This window comes from Megalops cyprinoides, chromosome 9, assembly GCF_013368585.1.
Source record: "Megalops cyprinoides isolate fMegCyp1 chromosome 9, fMegCyp1.pri, whole genome shotgun sequence".
NCBI lineage: Eukaryota > Metazoa > Chordata > Actinopteri > Elopiformes > Megalopidae > Megalops > Megalops cyprinoides.
Genome location: NC_050591.1, coordinates 12,190,538 through 12,215,369, shown reverse-complemented (window position 1 = coordinate 12,215,369; position 24,832 = coordinate 12,190,538). Strand labels below are relative to the sequence as shown.

Below are 24,832 nucleotides of genomic sequence, written 5' to 3'. Positions count from 1 at the left end.
GATTTAGCTGGCTTTATACTTCTAAGACCACTGCAGCTGTTGCTATGACTACTACTACTACTCTCTCCAATACTGCAAAAAAGAAGGGCCACAATGAACAGACACAGATGCAAAAGGAGAATAAGAAGCAGAAGAAGAAGAACATCCCTCACCCAATGGCTGGAGTTTTCAAACCCCGGCCATTATTTCGACGTGCCGCACCTTCGCTCGGTCACGGTGACAGCCCCGTCAGATGAGGGCCCGGCTGATTAATGATCCCCGGCAGCTGAGCTGACAGGTTTTGAGCATATGAGGACGGTTACCCGTCAGCTACCTCGAAAGCGTTTGTCCAGAGGAACACCCCGCTGAGTCATCGGCGCTGACACGCTCCATGCCAGAAAAAGTGAAGGTGAGGAGGCTCCCCGCTGCTCGGGCGGCGTTTTCCCACGACACGCCGACGAAGCTGATTCGGCGCGGGTTTAATGGTAAGCCGCCTCGCTCGGCCTGCGTGAAGGTCGGCGGTGCGCCTCCCCTGATGCCGCGGGCTTCGTAAAACCCCCAAAATGGATTAGGGCCGGTATGCAATTAAAATTGTGTTTCTCTGTCAAATCCGAAGCTCTTGCCAAACAAAAGAAATGAGCAAGAAGAGGGAGTCAAAGTTCAGTGTGCAAATCCTCGCAACAATGCTAATCTGTTTGTCATGATCAGCACAAAGGCCTCACCTTTCACACAAAGCTATCTTATTAGCTGAGAGCATGTCGAGCAAAGGGGAGGGGTATGCGATGTGAAACAATCACTTATTCTTTCAGAAATATTGTACTTGCTACTGAAACAAATCAAAACAAATGCAAAACAAATGCAACGTTGACATATGTGGAAGTTCTACCTGTTTTGGTGATATTTTGATTTCCTTCCTTGCAAAAAAGATGCAAAGTACAGGAGGTCTGACATATAAACATATTATGTTCTTTAAAAAAAAATCATAAACAAGACTTTCATTACTGGAGAGAATATTGCTGACATTCAATTGGACACATTCCATTTCATTACTTGTGCCATATTTACACGGAATAATAGACCAACGGGGGTGAAAAAGCTATGGTGTTGTCACTGTCTATTCAGGTTCCTTGCTACGCCTGACCAATATCCGCAGCGGATGTGTCTTGTGCTGCTCCACGCCCTTTCCTTGCAGTGAAGCCTGAGATATATAATGGGAGGAAGCGCACCTGCGTGATGCCGACCCCTCGAGGTGCCTGGCGGCTGCATTCCATTTCCCACTCGATCTCTGCAGGGCCCCAGTGTGGCAGGTGCATCAGAGGAGCAAACCAAACCAGCTGATGAAGGTTCACCGGGGGGGCGGTGTGGGTGGCAGCAGGCAGTCAATTCCAGGCCCGCTCCGTGGCTGACTCCTTTCTGTCTGGAGAAGAGGGACTTGCACCACGGTGGGAGCCCAACCAAAATCAGGGGAATCTAGGCAGGGGTCATCCGGCGGTCTCGGGCTTTTAATTGTAAATCATGTGCTCAAGACATCAAGACATCCCATTAGTCCGTCATTAGGGCGGTTTCAATTAATCCCCTTGTCTCGGGCACTCAGGTTCACACCCAGCAGTTGATAGTGGATGTGGTGATACGGAGGCACTACCTGATGGGCTTTTATCTGTCTGCATTTGAGACAGTAAAAAGGAATGGAGCAATGAATAAACTACTGATGAGGCGAGGAAGACACATGGGAAAGATAGGTGTGAATAATGAAGAGAGTGGCTGATAGGAGTGCGTGAATCCCTCGGAATACCTCTAACAACCAGTGTTGTTGTCCTATGGGATGAAGATAATACAATTCATTATGGTCTTAAGCCTCCTGCACACCAGAAGCCTGGAAAGCAATTTGGCTTGGGTCATTAAGTCACACCAATCTGTCAGCAAGAGTCCATCTTTTTCTCTCTCAATGTTCTTTTTTATATAGGAAGACTGAGGGTAGTTTTTTTTTTTTTCATTTCAGGCAAACACCCCCATGTATAAAAATGAGCTTATTAATTGGTCTGCTACAGTCAGGTAGAGCGAATGCGTTATGTAGAACAATGACCTGTGCAGGCGAGTCTTGAAACAAAATTAATATGGTTTGTTTTTCCAGCTATTTTGTGCTTACACAGCTGGTGCCTAGCAGGTACGGGCGGCGAACCAACACTTACTCCTTGCCCATTTCACTATTCCATGATTGAGAGAGCCCCTGCTGCCTAGCTGACCCGCTGCACTCCTCCAGCGATGGAGTGGAAATGAAAAGACGAAGCGGACAACACCTAGTCAGCGGCATTTCCCGCAATGGCCGCGGCGTCAAGGCCGCTGCTGCGAGAAGGGGGCAATATTTATGACGGCGGAAGCCTGAGAGCACGGAGATAACGGCGGCAGAGGGTGAGCGGTCCTGCTCGGTTCGGCGGTAGCTGTCAGGCGGCGAGGCAAATTGTGTTTAAAGTGCAGGACTTCTAAACGGCCGGAGAACAATTCTTTATGTCCCCGTTGTCGTCTCTCTTTGTAGTTCATTGAGCTGGTACAGCACAATCAGTCAAGACGCTGGCAGCATCTCTTAGTTGCTGAAAGAGCCTTCTGCGACTGCAGAAACACTGATTTCTCCATCTTATCACTGTAACAAATCGACTTATTGAGCTTTGTGGGTGAGGAACAAATGGATGCTATGCTCAGCTGATGTTTACACAATACAAAGAGGCCAATAAAGCGGGAGCAGCTGCACCTGGACACATAATGCAACTGAGCCAATATTTGTCAATATATACACATGATGTGGACACCACCTCCCTCCGGATGTATGAAAATTGATCTTTAACATTTACTCAACCTTTCACATCTCCTGACTTTTGAACAGAGATTATGGAGTGGAAGGTTCAGACAGTCCCTAGGTAATTGCTTATATCTTGCAGAAAATTCCCTTCTGCTAGTGTAAAAATTGTACATACCTGCACCCACCCATGCTGTCTCTCTCAAAAATCCTCCCTCTCGCTATCTCTGCCGCTCTATTCACTAATAGCCTGTCGGTTACGGCCATGCAAAACCTTGTCACGACCAAGCGCAATCCCTCCCCGGAGCTGCAAGCCAAAGATAACTTCAAGTGTGCCACATCCTCACCTCTTCTGTAAATCAGTTTTCTATGGGTGCTTTGAATACAATGTCCTTGAGTCTGGAAATTCACCTCTAACAAAGCGTAAATCACGGTGACAAAAAGAGCTGAACTGCCCCACTGTCAGATCACTGGTGTGATATGAATGCCAAGTGCCCCCACACATGAAATTAGGGTGTACAACATCAATACTTATTTGTAAGTTATACATTGGGATATTTATTGGTCACTCATCGCACTCAAGGACATAATACCCCACCTGCAATCTAAACCTGAACTCTTTCAGTCCCAAGTCGACCGTATTTTCTACACCACACTACTACTGCATGTGTATGTTGTACAAACCAAATAATGCACGACACCACAAAAAAGTTATTCAATCTGCTTTCCATAATATATAGCGAGCTGTCAAAGGAAATGGAAGGTCTTTATATTCTTGCAGTGGATTCAATGCTTTCATTCAGCATTTAACTGCAGGGGAATGCAAAACTGACAACTTTCATTTGAGACGGGAAGTATTCTCATAAATCTACATGTTGTTTATTATTTTCGTATTGGTTTGAGTGTTCTCTTGAGGGACATAATCCCTGTGTAATCAACAACATGTTTCAACCATGACTTCTAGGGTCTCATAAATTTTCATTGCATCCAGGCAATGGCAGTCTCATGTGCTATGTGTGTCGCAGTGCAAGGCAGACCGATACTATAGGAAATTTTCCATCTCTGTAGTAAAATTGATCATCAAAGTGACATTTTAATGTCTTTGCAAATGAGCGCTTTAGTATGAAATTTCTCTATATCCATAAGATCTAGGCTACCAGGGTGGGCAGGTTATTTGTGAAAGAGCAACCATATGCATGCCAGTCAATCTGGATAATAAAACAATTCATCAGGATACTGACATTCAGTGCTTGCTGACTCCACACCAACCATTTAGTTGCATTATGGACAAGATATCATAATGCATGTTTGACGCCTGCTGATGTAAGGTGCAGAGGCTACATTTGCCTACCCACATTTTAGCTGCCAGGAATATCAATTCAGAGGCCCTTGGTAATCGGATCAAAGGATTCAAAGTAAATCAGCGAGCCATTCAATACAACTAATTTCGACACAGTTGTGTGTGACTTGCCATGAATAGTTGGAGACCAAGACAATAGAGAGGAAGAGGGGAAAACAAATTGACATTGCTTTCAGAAGTTCATTTTTGTTTGCCTGGCTAATTCCCTAACCCTCTACAAACAACAGAGGAATTAAAAATGAATAAGCATGCAGAAAACGCCTTGTTTTTTTTTTTCTTCCACCCAGAGACACTACCACAATGCTTTATTTTTAGGCCGCGTGATGGAAACACATGCAGCCATCCATACTGGGCACGTACCCTTGAATGATTTAAAGGTTTGAAGAGGTGCATTGTTATGCATGACCTTTTAGTCGGAATCCACTGGGATTATGGATAAAAATGTAGTGAAAGTTTTACAACACATGGCCACCACATGTGGTATGCAGCTGGATAATACTTAAACATACATCCTCAATGTTACTTGATTGATCTAGATACTAGATACCGAAGAGACAAAAAAAGTCTAGAATAACATTTTTGTTAATCTCATTGACTAACACATACTCTCATGGAATTAACAAAAAAAAAAAAAAAACAATTGGTTAGTTAAGGACCGACTGCAAAGGAGAACGGATTTAAATAGTCTCATTTTTTCATTGTGTGATTTTGTCCTAGGGCAAAGGGACAAGCATATTAAAGTCATCCTTATGAGTACTGAAGAAAAGTGCTTATAGATAAGTAGATTAACTTGATGTAGACAGTGCTTCAGATGCAGTTGTGCTTATCAATGTAGGACAGAGTAAATATCCACATAATGTTTGCTTGTAAATGTTCAAGGCTATGGAGATGAATAACTCATGGTTCTCATTTCAATGTGCACAACAGCCTCCGCTGCACACACTACCACACCTCCCTCAAAAGCCTCAAGGCTCTGGCACACCAGTTCTTTCACTACAGATTTCATTGTCACAAGACCAAATAAACTTCAGGATTCTATGGCTTCTTGCCCACCAAGTCCAAGAAGTGTCTTGCCGTGCCACTCAATTTTTGAATTAAAATGGGTTGCAGTAGTTTTTCTGTTATTGTTCAGAAACACTGGAGCTGTTGCTTGAGGAACCGTTTGCCTTCCTTTCATTTCAGTGTGTTATTCTGCTTTCGGGAAGATGTTCAAGAAATGGTGCCCAACAAAACTTGATGGCCCTGATGTGTTTGATTTTACAGGCACACAGACACAGCAAAATGTAGGTATTTAAAGCATCATGCCCTCCAAACATGGTCATAATTAGTCTTTGTAAATGGTTAGTTTAGTTTAGTTCATCAGCTGGTTATGCAGCTATCGATCATGTGTATCTCTTCAAATTGCAATATCAAATCGTAGAATTATTTACCATAAATCATTGTCTAAGAGAGGGGCTTTCCATAATTTTCTGCAATTTGAAGAATGCAATTTAACAGTGCAGCTCTCAGAGGTATTTTTGCTGCCGCAAAAATGTACAATGACCTTGCATGTATCCAAAGTTCTCTGTTTCTCCTTGTGAGGAACATGATTCACATTGATACACTAAAATGTGCCAGGTGTGAGTATTTCAGGACCAGCATGGTGTGTTGAAAATAAGGGAAGCATATTTAATCTGGACTGACAAAAAGAAAAGAAAAAAAACATCTGATCTTAGTAATAAACAAAATTTACAAACTGTGTCACAGCCTGCCACTGGCTGCAAAATGCAAGGCCATTCTGGTCACTAATGAACTGAAGGGGAATTAATTGAATGCATCACTCAGCCCGATCTTTTGATATTTTAATCTTATTAACATTTTGCTCTTTAGCTCTGACTTGTATATTAGTGTTCCTCGCTTAAATATGTTGTAAAGGGTTAGAAAGCGCCATCGATCATTCTGGGTGCAAATGATTATTAACTCTTATACACCTACCTAATAATTAACTCTAAATTCAATAGCTTTGAACTTCCACAAGCATTGCTGTTGAATGGGTCACTGCTGGGGCGATGTTGTTGTCCCTCCATTTTGACATCAAAAATAGCAGAAAAAAGAGTGGTGGTGGGTTGGAGGAGACACCAACCCTCCTGTTGGCTCCTGTTCAAGCTCTGTTAGCTAACTAAGTTAATTCTATGAACCCAGGGGTTAGTCCATGAATGGCAGAAACTGAAACTTTAAGGAAATAAGGGATAAAGGAGCTACTGCTAATACCTGCATTCTCTGTTACATTGAAGGAAGCAAGCAACTACATACCTATCTGAAGGTACTTTGCACCATTCACAAGTAGAGAACTTGTCACAGTATACATCATCAATAAGTCATTAGATAACCACCACTAGCTAATTATGTTTGACACAGCCAACAGTGCCACTGTATCTAGCTACTTGTTTAGGGGAAGGCATATTTTTTTCCAACATTTTTACACTGCAGCAATGCAAAGGATAATATATGCACATTGCAAAGACACCTAAGGTACAACTCCTAGAAACAAAAAAAAACAATACATTTGCATGTCAATGAAGAACTTTGCAAGTGAGTAATGCCATGCTGTAAATGACAACCCTATAATTTTTACACCCTGAAAAAAAAGAAAATTGTACATAAATACTACATTATCACTAACCCTAACCCTAAACTCACTTCAAGAAGAGTATGACCATACATATCAAAAACATACAGAAGTTTTATGATTGCGCTGTTGAGCAGCTCTTTGATCTATAGTGTACAGCATCTTCATTCACATAAAGGGTCAAGAATTTGAGAATGTAACACTTCTTGATTATAAAATAAACTTTCATACAGTGCTCTCGTGGAACTAAACTATGTGACTTTTCAGTCATTGCTGGTTAGCAAGTTATCCATGCATGAAAAGAAAAATTATATATATATATATCAGATGAGCGATCACCTGTTTTATAATTTAGTACACATAACTGTCAGATGTTAAATGCTCCTAATTATCACCCTTTCATTTAATTAGATGGGCATTTGCAAAGTGCCAGCCCCTATTGCAATTGCTTTGTAATTACAAATGCCATGTGTTCACTGTGCTTTGTCAGGGATCAACAGACAGCACAAACAGTACAATGACTTGTAGTACAAGGCGTCTGACAGAGCGTGTTAGCGTGGCTACCTCCGTGCGGTCATTAAATATTTCAGGCCTTTCTTTTCACTGACTCTTGGAGACTTATCCTTTCATTAGACTTCATTATTGTTCATCAAGGGGTGGGCTCCAATGTCGTAGAGTACCAATCGAAAATCATTTATCCATGCAAGAATTTGTGCTAAACAATAATCCAGCCTTTGGTATCTGTTGGCTCGCCACCTTGGGATTCACGGGGGCCGCTGTCATCCCATGAGAAAGACAGCATTACTGCTATTTCTGCCTCTGCTCAGATTTACAAGTCACCTGTTAATTCCTGCCATGCCCGGGACGCATCCTAATGGTGTCTAATTTCTCAGAAAATGTGTTGCACTCACTGGAAAAGGGTGGGAATTCTGGTTATCATCTGTGTGATTTCTTTCACTGATCCCCCCTGCCCCCCCCCCCCATTCTCAGAGTGGCTGATATTTGAGACGATGCACCTTGGCAATCACAGCCTCTCGTCTGGTGTCAGGCCAGGTACAGTACGAATTAAAGGAGGGAAAATGACACGGGGGAGAGCGGGGCAGGGAGAAAACTGACGGGCTTTATCAGACGCCATCAACCACGAATCTGAAACATGGCCAAATAAATGGCCTTTCATAAATTATGAAGGATGTATTATCACACAAATGGAATGGGTGACAGTGATGAAAATGAGAAATTTGGGGGCTATCAAATAAGTCCTTCGGCAGGGACCGGCAATTATCCAGCAATAATAAATTATGTTCCCTCATGCCATGCCGAAAAAAGCCCCTCGCCACAAATGTGCTTGGTTATATCACGAGCCAAAAGTGCAATTTGCCATTCAGAAGACTGAAATTTCAGAAACTTAGATGCCTGCTGCATAGTTTGAAGAGTTCTGAGCCAGATTCCAGTAAAAATAAGCACTTTTTGATTATTAATAATGTATCTGGGCTGTTGCGAAAGGTCAGCTGTGGTGGGTGGGGGGGTTGCGGTAAATATATTGTTGAAATTGTGGTATCCTGAGTTTTAAACTTTAATAAGGTCATTTCACCTTAACAAGATGCTTGATAGCTACAGTGCCATAACTTTATTTGTATTTGAACGGATACATTCGCCAGCAGGAAAATACACCAAATGCCCGTATGCGAAGAAAAAATGAAATAAAAAATTGGATGAGTTAAGCTGGCAGCGTTACAGTAAGCGACTTTGGAAACAAGACATATATTGGATTATGTTATTATTTCATGAGCTTAACCACAGTGCAGAAAGCAAGGATGGAGGGAGGGATGAACAGTTAGTCTCCCAGAAGAACAGAACAGGGATTGAAGCTTTCTGAAAACCTTTTTGTACCATTACCACTCCACTTCCCCCACTTCCTGTTCTAGCTGAGATTGTGCCATCATCACACATTGTCTCAGCGCAACCTGTGGACAGGCGTGAAGTTATCAGACTATTTTGATAAAGCACAGCTGAATCTCATTGTGTGAGAAGATGTTTACTTTTCACTGAGAGGGTTTGCTCAAATTGAGTACTGAAATTGGGTCTTTCAGTACCGTAAGGAAATAAAACCTGAAGGACACCTCAACAATCAATGGCTGTATGGAACACATCGCTATCTAATTTATTATTATTCTATAGAAAAAAAAGTAGAGTCAGTAACCCTGCATTTCACCTTTTGCACTTTGACATTTGTGTGCTCTTTGTTAGTTATTCAGTCAACCTTTACTTGACCCAACCTTGACCCTCCACACCTGTAGTTGTGGCAGGTTGTCTGGAGCTACTGGCAAATAAAAGCCCCATTCAGGAGCCAGAAGTAGGCAGAAGATTTCTCACCTCTGCTGTTTGATTAGTTTCCCTCATCTAGAATTGCTGCCTCCCCCTGCAATGTTTTCAACCTTTACTGACAACAAGACCCAAGGATGCTGGGTTACATGAGTGGAGCAAAGCCATTGAGGTATGAATGACATTTTTTGCCCCCAGGCCAAACTGATAGCACCCCCCGCCCCCCCCCCCCCCCCCCAAAATGCAAATCCACAATCAGCTGTCTAGACCCCAGACCTAACCCCAAACAAGTTGTGCAAAGAAGTGAGACTGATCTAGAGTCAGTGCTTGAGGGTTGAAACAACAATTTCCATATGATAAATTCCACTCCAGCATAATTGCTTCTCAACACATTTTATACGCATGCCTACAGTTTGCTGTTTATGGAAGGAGTATATGATAAGGTCATGGCTGACTAAAAATATTTCAGATCCATCAGAAGAGCACATAAACAGAAGTGGGAAGGACCAGACTTTTTCATTCAGTGGGGTCATTTGAGTCAGGCTGCTTGGGTTTGTTGTTCAGGTGTTTCTGGCATTTGCCATCGATGTTGTAGAAAACTTTGTAGAGTGTTTCATGTCTGTGTGTGTGGGGAATAAATGAGCAACTTTGTAACATTCAACCAGTAGTGTCTACTAGATGCCACCATATTGACTAGATATTAACCTTCTGCATTCTCTCTGTCCTCTGTCTAGGGGGATCCAGTTGATAACTGGTAGTTCCATTGATGTATGTGTTCCCATGTTTACAATGGGATGTTCTGTTTTTGACCATGCCCCTTCAAGAAGGTTCACAACCAGCCAGCAAATCAGAGCACAGAGCTGATGATCTGGTGCTTATATTAAGAATCTGTGAATCCTTTTTCAACTGCAAAAGGGTGAGAACTAACATCACATACAAGTTCCTGTGGTGTGATGCTAGTCAATTTGTTGTATGAAGAATGTGATCCACAAAACCAGACGTGCGATGTCAGCTGGTGAGTGCAAATGACTATTTAAAAGTTTTTGGAAAGATACCAGTAAAATGAATCAGGTAGGTGCATCTCCACATTCTTCATGAGGCTAACTAAAGGTGCAAAAATAAGCACTAAATTGGTAGCTTAATGTCAGTTATTTGAAATAACTGGCTATAATACAATGTGTCAGCACACGCCTCACAATCTGAAACCCATCATTCACTCACAATCACATTAAGTGGCACCTCTTAAATTGTTATCACTTCACATAGCATAGAAATCATGGTACTTATAGCATGATGCAAGGGACAAACTGGAATATGTGTATTGTAAAGGAAAGACTGATATTCAAATGCACTGATGTACAGTAAGAGCACAAGAATGGACCATCTGCTGCCTACAGTCTACAAAGTCATTTCCTTCCTCTCATCAACAAATTCTCATTGCACCAATAAGCCCTAACTAAAAATTGGTAAATGTGAAGATACGTGACAATAATAAAAAGAATAGAAGCATTATTGTTCTGAATAGCACTACTGCCACTAATAATTTATATTACTAAGATGTTACAATCTGACTAAAAACAGATTCCGAGTCTTATTTCAATCCTGATAAGTAAAACTGCTTTTGATACATCACCACAACAACTCGATGGTGGTGTGTTTTGTTCCGCCTGCAGAATTCAGAGCAGTAGAAATCTTTTTGACACTGCAGTTTATCAAAGGGATGCTTTCATAGCTTGGCACAGGAACTGAAATCCTTGTGGTTTAAAAACCTCAACAAGCCTTTGATCTTTAGATTTCACCCAGTACTTTAGCAGGCTGCCACTGCAACGCCACTCTGATTTTATTTAATTTATTTATTTTTTTGCAGCGCATTCATGCTAGGAGTAGATTTATTACTGGTATGGTGAAAAAATATCTAATATATCTTCCGCTTTGCTGTACATACCTTCTACTGTAATATATCCTGTTTGCCAATGATAAATAGTTGTATTGCTACTAGTTTATAATATTACTATAATGTGAATATCACAATGATATTACAGTGTTATTTTTCCAGTTTCTTCAGTGAACACAATGCTAATGCATAGTAATATCAAGGTGAAGGTCTCCTGTTGTTTGTTTCACAAACAGTAAACATGAAAAGTGCTATTGCTCTTTAAGGTGGAATTAATTAGCATTTCAGAGGAAACGAAGCACTGAACAGAGGAAGGTAAAAATCCCAGTCCTTTAATTACCGTCCTTCATTTGAAGTTGGTGAAAATTGCTTGAACTTACTAAGCAAAGGCTACTTTGTGTACCGCTGGCTGGGCGGGGGTTTATGCTTCATGGCACTAGGCTGTTACCTTTCGGCAGAAAAGGGCAGAAATACTTGAGGGGAAAAAAAAAGTTTTGCCAGTTGGAGCATTAGAGATGTCACTTCCATGAAGTAGTGCTAGAGTAATCAAAGGTTCTGGCTACTACCTCATTTATCCTTCCGGAAGCATCTTCTGTGTCTCTGGGGCTCATTTTGCAACAGCATTGGCAACTCTCATCCGGGAAGTGAGGGGACATTGAAAGAGGATGGCAGGGGAAGACCAAGAAAATAAAAAAATGAGCACACCGGAAGAATGAGCTAGGAGGAATGCACTCTATGCATGTGACAAAGTAGCGCTGGACCAAGCAGGCCATCCCACTGCAAGTATATGAAAAGGCTAAATAATGCAAAGCTGCTTCGCACCTCCACCCCCGCTCTCCTTGGCTCAGTCACAGAGCCCTCCACTGTGGAAGTAACAGAGAAAATGCATTTACGGGAGATTACATTGGAGGAATATGATAGCCGGCCGTGCTAAATGGAGGAGGCAAATCAGGCACCGAATCACAGCAGAGTGCTGGATTTATCCTCTGTTGTCATCCTAAGTGGCACCCACAACTGGTCTTATTATCCGGTCTTACCGGGCTGGGGTCCGCTGAATGGGGATGCATGACGCAAGTTTCCTCTGCGTCACGGCAATTCTTCGTTTGCGGCCGTGACCACACAGTGACGCGTGCCTCTGTTCCACAGAAGCCAGCACAGCACAGCAAAGTATCTTGCCAAAGTTCTTTCTCACTCACATAGGAGAGCGAGCAACAGACTGCCATCTTATCAGATGGCAGCCATATTATTCTGCTTCCCATATATTGTGATATTTGACAGGTGGAGGGGTCTTTATTGCACTTGGCCAGAGGTATATTGCAACATGCTTCACTGAGAGTGTTGTAAGAATTAATGAGCAAATGAATGATCTTAAGATAACCCTAAGAGGAGAAAAGTATGAGGAAAAGATGAATTACCTCTGCCCTTCAGGTCATCCTCAGATTCGTCCTGAGATAATTCCAGTATTAAGACTGTCAATTTTGGCTGTCCTCTAAAACTTCAAAAAAGGTCAAACAAGCACATATGCCAGGGACATACTCTGTCATCTTTTTTTAGTACAGACAGCAGCCCTCTCACAGTGAGGATCTTTCTCACAATACATGCTCATTTTCCCAGTTTTATAAATTAGAATTACCTCTTATAAATTAGAAAGTATGTCACATATATGCGTGGTTCTGATACAGTTTGAAAGGACACACATTTTTATATGTAAATGTATTGCGTCCCGTCAAAGTCTGACCTACTGAGATGGAGTAGATTATATAGAAAGAACACTTTTTCAAAGCAATTTCATTAATATTGCATATCTAAGTCTGCTGTTGATAATCATATTCGAAAGTGACTCATTCAGATAAACTGGATGAAGTATGAAGCTGATTGAACGAAACAGTCAAATTGTACGTGGGTTTCTGTTAAACTAGGCAAAACAGGCCTACAAGTCAGCAACACTTTCCCAGTTTCTCAAAGCAGTTTGTAATATTTGTTATTTTTGAACTCTATTTTTAAAAGATAGAAATAATGAACGCTAGGTCCACATCTGCCTCAGAGTACTGCAGGTAGCTTCTGCCAACCCCCAATATATTCAGTGAATTGCATTCCCTGGATCTGCAGTGCTGCGGTTGCCTATGAAAGGGTGGATGTATTGCTGGAATTCAGGTGGATAAGGGCCATGTCACTCATCTGTCTAGGTGTCTGCGAGCTGGGACTTGGGGGCCTAGTGAGAGATGAAGCCGCATTTAATCAAGTGGATGGTGGAGCTAAAATGTAAATAGCTTTGGTCATTTTCAGAGTAAATGGTTCCATTTCTGTGAAGATTGTGTCTGTTAGCCTTAAATCTTCCATTGTCTGTTGCTCATTGTTGTGGATTGATGTTTCCAATCTGACAACGCTGATCTGAGTCTGGAGTCTTTTCCTTTTGGACAGCTCACCCACATCTGCTCACTGGTGTTTGTGTGCGCGCGCTTGTGTGTGTGTGTGCGCGTGTGTGCACGTGTGCATGTGTGTGTGGTGGGGGGGTGGTTGGTTAAAGGGGTTGTTGGGGGGTGGGTTGTGTCTTTCTTTTAATTTCATTTCACCTGATGAAGACAGTGAGCCATTGGATCATTTTCAGTCTTTGATTTAAGCTTTAACGGGTGCGGGAATTGATAGTATAGAAGGTTCTAAAGCCAGAGAGGCAACATAATGTAACATAAGGGAGTCATGGGTTTTGTGTGTACTCTGTACACACAAAAAGGATGTCATGGTGATACGAGCCTAATATCCAGTTAGTTAGGTTAGAGAGTTAGTTAGGGGGACAAATGGTGTGGGCAAAAGCATAGAGAAAATAAAAATGTATTCATGAATCAGCAACACTGACTCACCGTTTACTTGGTATGTCCAACTAAACACTTTCCTTGGGGTTCAAATGTAACAAAAACCTAACTTTTATTCTAAACTTTATTTTCAATTCACGCTCATGGGTGACAGTCTAGCATAGTGGTAAGAAGCAGGACTTTGCTACTTTGATTCACTGCTGGGGAACTGCTACTGTACCCTTGGGCAACCAACTTGGGTACTTAACGTAGAATTGCTTCAGTAAATATCCAGTTGTATAACATGGATAACATGTAAAAACTGTAACCTATGTAAGTCACTCTGGATAAGGATCTCTGCTAAATGACATTAATGTAATGTAAGTTCCAGGTTCATATACATGTTCAATGAGAACTGTCTTTTTTTTTTTTTTTGATGACCACACTGCATGTCCTTGAAAGGTCATAACCCTCAGAAGCGAATAAAGTCTGGAATGTCTGGAAAAATGTCTGGAATCTCTTTTACCAGTCTCTGTATAAAGATGATATTCACTGCATACTCTGTGCTTGCCTCAACACCCCGCGTGTTCCTGTGTCTCGGCCTCCGTATGTTTCTATTCTCGTCTCCAATGGGCTGAATCAATACCCATTTGTTCTCTGCTCCCTCCCCGCGTTAGCTTGCATGAATATCAGGCTTATGAATTTGAGTCTTTCACTCCCCGTAATTGGTCGGATAGACAAGCCTTCGATGGGTGACCGGGATCCACGAGGGGCGGTAGTCCGACAGGCCCGTCTCGCGGAGCTTTCAAACAAAAACAAAGGGGTAGGGAGAAGGGCCACACGCGACCGCGGAGCATGGCACGGGTCTCTCAATAACCCGAATCAATGCACGGTTTTACTGCTTCAAGCGAGACAAAAAAGGCAGGGAATTCCACCCAAGAGCATTTGGAGTGGTACCGAGTCACAGGGTTACTTCCGAATGCCTTCCACTCTCATTCCCGCAGCAGAGGGCCAGCGCAAAGAGCAGCTTTAACAATGCTGCCTTGGATTAAACGCTGTTTTTCATCAAAAAGGTACATTGGCATCGATTTTCGTGCAGGGAAATATAGAACGGAGGCCTTGACCACATAAACACTTTGATCCACCTCTTGCAAATTGCAAAATCCGTATTGAATGACAAATGGCTGCTTCTCCTTTCTTTTTTTTCTGAAGTAGCTATTTATAAGTCCAGTGGTTCAATGTTGTTGCAGCAGAAGGTAACCATAAGTATTCATGATCACCATGTTTCATGTTCATGTATATAAGCTTGTCTTTAAGTGAGTTTACACTGGACACAATTTTGTCTCTGCATGTCCCCTGACTGGGCTTAGAGGCCAAGGACATTGCAGACATATTTGCTTACAATAACTAAAATCGATGCTTGTGGATTTGAGAGGTTTCAGATACAAAGATGTTTGTTTGACCTCTTCTGCACCTAAGTCTGCAACTAAATCAGACTGGTCAATTTGACAATCAATCAATTGTCTTTGTTTAAACATTGCAGTTGGATAAGGGAGCATAGAGTAAGGAATGTTTTTTTAGAGGCAGGACTCCAAATCAGTGGGTCATGTGTTCACATGCTGGAGGATAACTAAGTCATGTACTGAGGGAATCTATGGAATGCAAGTGCAAGCCTGAGTGGATTAGGGGACTTGTCTTGGAGGGAGAGGTTTGCAGGTTTAGTCCCGAGAGGAATGCTGCCTGCCTATCTTTCAGCAAAAACACTTAACCTGAAGCATCACAGTAAATATCCAGCTGCATAAACAGAAAATATGAAAATGGAGCACGTAAAAAGACCCATTTTCCATAGGAGATGGACACTCGGGGGGTAGTCCTGCCTACTGTAGGCTCAGAAGCATTTTGCGCCAAGGAAATTTCTGCTCAGAATTTGCCATTTTTGTGGTCACAGTGTATCTCCGCAAAAAGAGGGGTGCAGCGGGTAGTGTCAGAGTTTCAGGGGAAATTTATCGCCAGGGCTGAGTACCAGTCTTTGCGGGACACCCTTCCCCCCACTCTCTACTATCCTCTTCCCTCAGCATAGCAAAGAGAGGTAAGTGTGGCCCACAGGAAAGCCTATGAGAATCACCAGAGCAATGGAAGCAGCAATTGTACATGGTGTGTTTATGAGTGAGTGATGCATATTTGTGTTTGTGTGCATGTTTGTGCATGTATGCATGCATGAGTACGTGTGTTTCTGTGTGAGTGTGTGTGTGTGTGTGTGTTTGTAAATTGAAATCATTATCATACATTGACTCTTTGATCAACTGAAGCAAAAAATATATATCATCTTTGGACCTCAACAGTTGAGCCAAAAATTGTTTAAGGGTATCAAGTATTTGCATATGTTTGTGTGTGCGCTGCACAGAATAAAGAGGCTACGCTGTGATCAGACACTGAATCTTTGATCAATTGAAGCACTTAACGTTTTAAAGAGATTTTTCTGAGCCATGGCTGCATGCTATGCCTTTAGTATGAAAAATGAATGAATAACCCCATAATTGGGCATACATTAATCTGGCACTACAATGGGGAAATCAGTTCACAGAAGCCAAACCTCAAGGCTTTGTTTGGGACAATTTTTTTGGTTTTTACTTTTCTGCTTCGGAAAGTGCTCTGTGGTGTGTGGTACTCTGTGGTAAAGCATGAAAAAAGTATCATTTTTTTCAGTGCTCATTTTTTAAAAAATAATTTAGTATACATGAAAATGCTTTTTAAATAACCACTGATGTACTGAACTGGACAGTCATTTTGAAAGATATTAACATTTTCTGCAATAATTAACAGTATGTGTTAAATTGCGACGGAGATAATAAAAACCAATGATAATTTCATAGTGAGGGTATTAGATATTTAATAACTGTACTTGGGTATGCCAGATTGAAAGGATTTCATATTTCAGTGTATTAGGGGCTAAGATAAAGTGCTATTCACACAGTAATGTGGATACAGCCATGCTTCTGTGAAAAAAAAGAGAGAAAAAACAAGGTTTCAAAACAGATCATTTGCTCGACTTTTTTTATCCGATCCCTTTTATCCTTTGTATTGGATTTCCCATTATCCGAAAATCGCAAAATTGGAAACCATCAATCCACGTTGCGGAGCTAGAAGAGGAGACACAAATTAGTGATTAGAGCGTGAAAGCCGCGAGTTGTATCAAAGTGCTGACAGAATGAAGTTCAAAATTAATGGATTTGGAGATCAGAGGAAGTGCTCAAAGTCCTTCATCAGACTCTCTGCTCTCCACCGTTGGAATTCACCGTCATGTCGCTAGGCTTTTATATGCAATACAGGTGCTGCACTCTTCCACAGCTAAAATGTAACCCTGAACTTCTTTCGCATTGTATTTCCAAACACAATGGGTATATTTTTCATTAGAAAACTAATGTCTGAGGCTATTAATCAGCAAAAGGACAATACAATACATTTCTTACTGATTTTTCTGTTGGATTCTGGTACCTCTTCTAAGAGGAGCTGAGGGGCTACAATGTTAATTAAAGGGTCTTTTGGGTCAAATAATCAAAGTCTACAATTTGCTGTGTTTTACAATCTGCATGAAATGTTATGTGATGAGTGAGAATCATGCTTCCAAAGCACAGTTAGGCCGGAGCCAAACCCTTCCTCCAAGGTGCTGATGTTTACAGCTGGTGGAAGCAAGACGTTATCTGTAAAGAGAAATATTTTGGAACTAATGCACAAAGCACACATTTATACACTCAGACAAACTATGTCTAAAACCTCCTTGGTGCCTTTAATTGATCAAAGACCTACACGGATAGAAAAAAAAAAAAGATTTCTGCTCATAACCTTCTGTGCTTTGGAAGCATCATTCTCAGTCAACAATGTAATGTTTCATAGATTTTATACAGCACATCAAATTTTAGCATTTCACCAGCGTGCTCCTTTAATGAGCTCTAGTGATAGAATATTTGGCTCAGGAACGGCATAAATGTCAGCGTAAGACACATAAAGTCCTGCAGTATGGGTTAGTAATATTATTATTATTATTATTATTATTATTATTATTATTATTATTATTATTAAAGGGAATAAGCTGAATCCCTCATTCAACACCTGGAATGCAGAATGAATTTTCCTGGGTCATTCGAAGCAGGTAACATAAGCAGAGAGATGCTCTCTTTTCCATGACTTAGCAGTACAGAGTGCAGCCGTCTTCATCAATGCCAAAGTCAAAATGCGGTAATGAAGCGTCCCATCACTTTGCTCCTACTCCTCTGTATCGGACACAGCTGTCCCAGTGCCGTGGCATTAATTATTATGCCACTTTACAGCTTGCAAGGTTACACAGCCTTTCCAACACTCAGCAGGGCAGCGAGTGCCCTACAGCATGCGCTTGTGGTCAAACGTCAACCTGTAGTCACAAAGTCTCACTAGCACCACTGGGCATGCTTTTAAGGGATTCCACAGGTCTGCAGTCCTCCACATCTCTGGTGAGCATCTGGATCATGCAGCCATTTTGACTTTAATGGATTCCAGTATAGGTTTAAGGGTTTGCATGGAGTGACACCAACAACAACAAAACAAGAATAACCGAGCATAACCAAACCTGACTGTTGTTCAAATATAACACTGGTGACTGCTTTCAGCGTTATATTCTCACAGCCTTGCCCTGATGCTATGGCAACATTACTAAGCTGTTTGGTGCAACATTATAACAATGCTCCACATTAGCTGGGCATTTGTTCAAGATGTAAAGCACATACGAAGTCTGTGTTTGTGACAAACATATCTGCACGCACAACAGATTTCTGGGAATGAGAACAGAGCGCAGATAGATTTCAAGTAATTCCATTATGACAAGGGTTTAATTAACTGGTCTAATTATCTTTGGGAATGAGAAGCTCAGTTGGATACAAAGCCAGCGTGCTCCAGGGTCTGCCAGGGCTAGGACTAAAAATGCCCCAACCACGCCCCCCCCCAGTCATCCAAAGTGAACATAAAGAAAAAGAATAATTGCACTCCAAGTGCTCACTTTTGTTACCAGAGTGGCTCATTTGCCTCTGCTCGCAATGCTACACTTAACTACATTTGACCATTCAATCTGAGGAAGACCGCGTGATTGATTGCACCCATTCAGAACAAAAGCATCAATCTCAATGCCCATCACAGGATCGTCACCGCTCATCGTGTTCTGACGTGGACTTCAGCCGCCACCCTCCACCACTACCTTGGCCCCGAACGACACACCCACCACGCGTCGGGCCGTCTGCCTCATCACTCATCCCTCGATTTGACACCTAGAGTGGGGGGAGCAATTCCGGAGCGCCCCACGCTATTCATTCTGTCCTAGCTGGAGCAGATTGCCATCGTCCCTGACCACTATCTTCCTGTGTCGTTTCCTCCACCAGGGCTCTGGCGCCGGTATCCTGCCTGCCGTTCTTTCACGTTTACCTGAAGCGCGGTCCATTGGCCGTGACGCTAGTGAGGGGTTCTGTCTTTTATCTTTGGTGGGCAAACATCCATCCCCTGATGCCAAGAACAAATGCCCCAGGGCGGCGTCAGAAGAAACACAAGGTGCTCAAAGACTGTTAAAACAGTATGCCAAAAGGCAGCACTGCCATTATAGCATGAAGTTAATTAGTGAAAACTCAGGCAACAGTAGCTAATAAAAAAAAACTCTAACATGAAGAACATAATATTCTGCACACTGGTTCATTTGCACTCAGAATACTGTACTTCCATGTGTTTCTACCTACAGCCTTTCCGAGACATACTGGTCAGATGCAGGTTTAAAATGACGTTGCACTTTTTTGCAAATTTTGCCCATTTTAAATGTGCAGTGCTGTGTATTTACTTGGTTGAGGATGTGCAAGGCTGCACCACCTTTATAAAGGAGAGAGGCATTTCTACCTAACAGCTCCTGAGCAAGGACAGAAGAGGATCATGCCAGGCGTCCTTTGAGAAGGGAATTAATCACGGCAGGGAGGCGCCGATGAAGGAGAGCACACACCAACTGGGCCCGGGTTCGAGCATAGAGGCACCGGGGAAGGTCATTGGTGGCACCGAGCAACTCGTGGCCTGCAGAGCTCAGCTCTGTTAACTCAACGAGACAGGCAGATGCCTGGCGACGGACAGCTTTAAAGGTCAATGGAAGGAGCTGGCAGTCAATCTTTAGTGATCCGGAGCAAATGTCTTTGCACAGGAAAAAAAAAAAAAAACCTCTTGTGTGCGTGGGGATGCCATCTTTCATTGCAGCACCATACAGCTGCACATCTATTATATGCCTATGATCTATTAGGCAATTTATGTTATACTGTAAATATACATATATATACATATATATATATATATATATATATATATATATATATATATATATATATATATACATTTTATTTAAGTTAACATTCACTCATAATATGACAACACAGAGCTGATTCGGATTATAATATAATACATAACAATGTTTTATTCCGGAAAGCACAAGAGTACAATTTCTGCTAACACCTGTGGTTCCAACTGCAGAAAGCAGTTCACAAACCAAAAGATCTGAAGAACCTAGAGCAATTCAGCCAGGAGGAATGGTCAACCCCCACTCCCCAGGCCAAAGTAGGACTTACTACTACTAGATACTAACTACAGGAGTGTGAATAAATGTCACCCTCATGTTTTCCAGAATACAATGCATGATTTGTATAATTTGGCTACATTACAGCTTTTTTCCTGTGCAACAACATTAAAAGTAAAGCATAACAGTTTATTTATTTTAAGCGACAAAATCTAGGAAATGTGATCTGATAACCTGCACATTTGTAGTATAATGCTGCATAAAGTTGCATATTAAAGTATAATCTGTTTGCTTCATACTTAGAAATACCTTTTGTCATGTTTGCCCACTGACTGCAATTGAAATGCATATTTGAAAATCGTGTCGTGCAATCATTTAAAACAATCTGGACGTCTATGGAACATTAGATTGCGTTATTAATAAAGCAGAAGTTGCAAACCCATTGACCTATGCACATGATTAGTCCGAGCGCACAAATAATGCTTGTCACTCTCGCCTGCTGTAATTTCCATGTCTTTTCTTCACTAGCATTTACACTAGATTAACCTTGATCACATTATCACAATTTAATGACTGGATACTTATGTATGTATATTTTATGGTGTGTCAAATCGCATTTTATTTCATGCATGCAGGTCATTGCATGTATCTTATGCATTCCATGGCCACTGCTAATACTAAACGTCTCTCCTTCCGCTTGAATTACGCCAACGTCTAAAGAAAACATTTTGCTTAAAAGTATGAAAGAATTCATTAACCCAGTTACTGGGTGCGAGAACTATTTTTAGTTCAAATGCTGCGGAGAACCATGAAAATAAATCACAAGATGATGAGTTTGGGGGAAATAAATCGCTCAATTACAGAGGCAGTGTGGACGAGTTATGGTGTTCCTATACTGCCTATTTTTATCGAGGCGCTAAAAATATCACAGAATGGTGACTGTACAAGACAGGGAATGAACAGAGCCCAATTATTTCAAAGCCTGCCATATTTCCCCGTAATGCTTCGTGGTCTGTTGGTTATATCTTCCTTCAACACAAGCATGGGTGCGGACTCCATCCCTTGCATGCATAATTCCACATTGAAATTCATCACGGGGTCTCGCCGCGAGGGGCACGTTGAAAGACCTTCGCTGGAGAGCCGTGTTTGTAGAGGGAATAGTTGAGACTTTAGCGAGCGGGGCCGGAGGAGTTTTATTTCAACCGGTTAATCAATGTCCGCGCAGCTGCACCTTTGAGGGAGATTACCCACCTCAGCCATTAGCCGATGCAGCCGACGCACCCTCTTCTCCGCTCTAGTTTCCCCTACATAAAGATGCAGAGTGCAGGGATCTGAAAGCATGCGGTACAGTGGTTCTGAAATCCCTGAGGTCACACTTGTGTGCTGTATCTATGCTATGTCGAGGACTGGCACAGACTAAAATGTATCAGCTACCTATAATCACAGCACACCCTGTTATTGCCCTCTGTCCAATAAGGATAATTTGACACCTTAAAAACCCTAATTATCACGATACCCTGTTATTTCAGCATCAAATGAGGCCCAAACTGCATTTTAGTGTCTACTCTGAGTTGCGGCTTTCTGGCCTATGTTAAAAGGGTATCAAGATCTCAGGAGAGTGGCGCGTACAGGGGTGTGCAGGATCCAGGACAACGACCCAAGTAACATTTTACTTAGATAAAGTACCTCTAGCCTGAAAGCTCGGCTTATAACTATACTTTCCCTCTTCCACTTCACGGCTGTCACACTTCCCTATCTAATAGACGGTCCTTGTGCTCATGCTTGTTCAACTGACATCGTACCTCCTACACAGCACTAGAGGACACGACGCGACCCGCGTCTGTCTTAACTACCGGTCGAACGCTAGCACGCCCGTACCCACGGCGGGAGCCTTCTTGACATTTCACCTAAGGGAAAGCTAAACCCTCCCACTTCGCCATAGACGGTTATCCGCCTGGGAGAGCGAGGACGTGATTTCGACGGCTCTCAGGTAGGAGGTCAAATAACCCCGCGCCGATTGCAGAATCGCAGCAGGCGCGGTGATTCAATCTTCGTCGAGCACGCCAACTCCCCTGGGTATTACTGAACCTGTCAGATCCGGCGCTAACGTGTATAATCAATACCTGGTAGTTTAGTTTTCCTTTTCATCCCCCCCGGTATTGGATTCAGTCCCGAAGCCATACAGTCATTAAAATAAGACTCACAAAATGTTATTTTTTCTTTCCGTGTTATTCAGCCGAAGGTGTTGAGGTTGTTTATCTTACGCGCTTTTCTGGTCAGCTGTAGAGCAGCATGATACTGCTTCAACCCACCTGATCAATCGTGACAGCTCTCTGCATGCAAACCTGGCCAAGGTTGGCACAAGATTCTGGGATCGTGTGCAGCGAACTTGTCAATGTTGTCATGACGATTATACGTGCTCTTACAATAGTCTGTGTTCATAGAGTGGCATATCATTTATCAGGCTGATGGACTGACCTTCAGAATGAGATAGATATAGTGAGTTTCGCCAGATACTAATGATCAATGGCATACATCTGTCTATTGGTTAATAGATATTTACTCTCTCTCTCTCTCTCTCTCTCTCTCTCTCTGTCTCTCTCTCTCTCTCTGTATGTCACTGGTGTGTGTGTGTGTGTGTGCCTGAGCACACGGTCCTCACGACGGTGCGCCATCCAAACAGCGCTCCAGTCACCCACTTTCATTCAGTCACGTAGTGCAGCTACTCCCTGATAATTTCCAAACTATAACATCCACACAAGCACGATCTGAGTCGATCCTGCATGATATCGACTCGCATACTCATCGATGTCGACACGGTATATTGATCTTCTGAACGCCCACTGCTTCTTTAACTGAAATGTTAAATCTGTCTTGCCGGGCACAACACCAACCCCTGACCGCTCCGGCGAACTGGGAGCTGTCCGTGGTCCTGGAGTGTTTGAGAGCGAAAAAAATACTGCCGCCCTTTGTCTATACTTATATACGTATAACACATGTTATCGTTGCAAATTTCTACTGCTATTTGAAACCATGTACTGGTCAGATAGCTAGTACACATTGCTGTATATTTAAGCGTGTATGTGTGTGTGCGTGCATCTCCATATACACGCTACCATAATATTAGTTAGCAATACTCAGTAATGCATGCACATACATGAACACATACAATTCTTCCAATTTATTTCACCCGGGACAGCACGCAGATGTATACTGCTTACCCCCATGCAAGCAATTTATACAAACAAATTACACCATCATATGATGTTTCAATACTTGATTCATTGTTGTATAATGACAATATTAGATTAAGATAACCCTTTATCAATTTGACCCTTTTCAGCATAACATAGCATATGTTGGCATTATTTAGTTGACATACTTTTAAAAAATAGCCAGAGATAAATCGTAAGTTAGGGACACATTACAAGGTTATTTTACAGCTCCATGTAAAATTAGCTTAATATTCTTAATCAACAAAGTTCGGCGCAGCAAGCAGCGTGGGATTCTATCGTAAAATATTAAACATTCAATGCTATGCTCTTATACTTGTATTGAGACATACATGGCCAAGGTGGAAGCAATCATTTTCGGTCTGTCTACCAAGTGAAGGTCCAAGTACCAACATGTAAATACCCGGCTCAGGTTGGGGCGGTAGAAAACACACAATAGTATCACAAGGGAAAAAAATTGCTTCCCTCATTTCATAACTATAAATACGTAGAGTTGGATAAATAGATTGTCGATTACCTTCCTCTGCCTCTCCCAGATCCTTTCATTTCAAGAATCGTCGGATCGATCACGAGATGGCCGGTGTACAGCGCCCAACTTTGCGCCTCTCTTCTTACAATGAAGGATTCGACAGTGCCCTGGACGAAAGACAGACTGAGGCGGCAATAGGTTTTTTAAAGCGGCGCCAGCGAGGAACTCTCATCCGAGTTGACAGCAGAAAGGAACGGCCGTGCTTAAAGACATACATCCAGACAGACGACAGGTTTCATATATCGAGATTCGCCCAATATGTCACACAGAAACAAGAATGGGAACTGCGATGAGGCTCTATTCCGGAGACAAGGACTTAGTCATTGAATTCGGTCATCTGCATTGGAACAGAAAGCCCCTGTCTACCTATCTGGCACTGATACGGTGTCCTTCTCTGGTATCCACAACGCATTCAAGCAACGGTTCAAAAATGACTTTTGCATTTCATGTAGTCCGTTTCAAATAAATCCAATATATTCGTTAGAACGGTGCAAAATGTGTTCAAATACAAATTCCAGGCAGAGGGCAGCCGAGGAAAATATGAAATCGCATTTATCCCGAGGCAATGAAACTCCTCCAAAATGCAGCCCAACAAAATGTTGCATTAACCTTGAACTTTGTCTATAAAGCAACGCACAGAGGTGCCCGCCTTATTTGTGTTTCGATATCCAAGAACAGTCTCCGTTACCTTCTCATTCAGCGGAATTTTTAAACCACCAATACCTCCGTTTAATCCATGAAACAGAAAACGAAAAGCGTTCG

At 42.2% G+C, this 24,832-nt stretch overlaps 1 protein-coding gene across 2 annotated transcripts in view; it reads right to left on the bottom strand.

Moving 5' to 3' along the window:
- si:cabz01090165.1 (uncharacterized protein LOC100333421 homolog) overlaps positions 1-24,615 on the bottom strand; it is an 87,800-nt gene extending 63,185 nt beyond the window's left edge. For both annotated transcript variants that reach the window (XM_036537243.1, XM_036537244.1), the window contains exon 1: positions 24,059-24,615. In XM_036537243.1, coding sequence (XP_036393136.1) covers positions 24,059-24,087 — 29 coding nt within the window. In that variant the 5' untranslated portion in view covers positions 24,088-24,615. The remainder of the gene's footprint in view (positions 1-24,058) is intronic.
- Between the last annotated feature and the right edge of the window lie 217 nt (positions 24,616-24,832).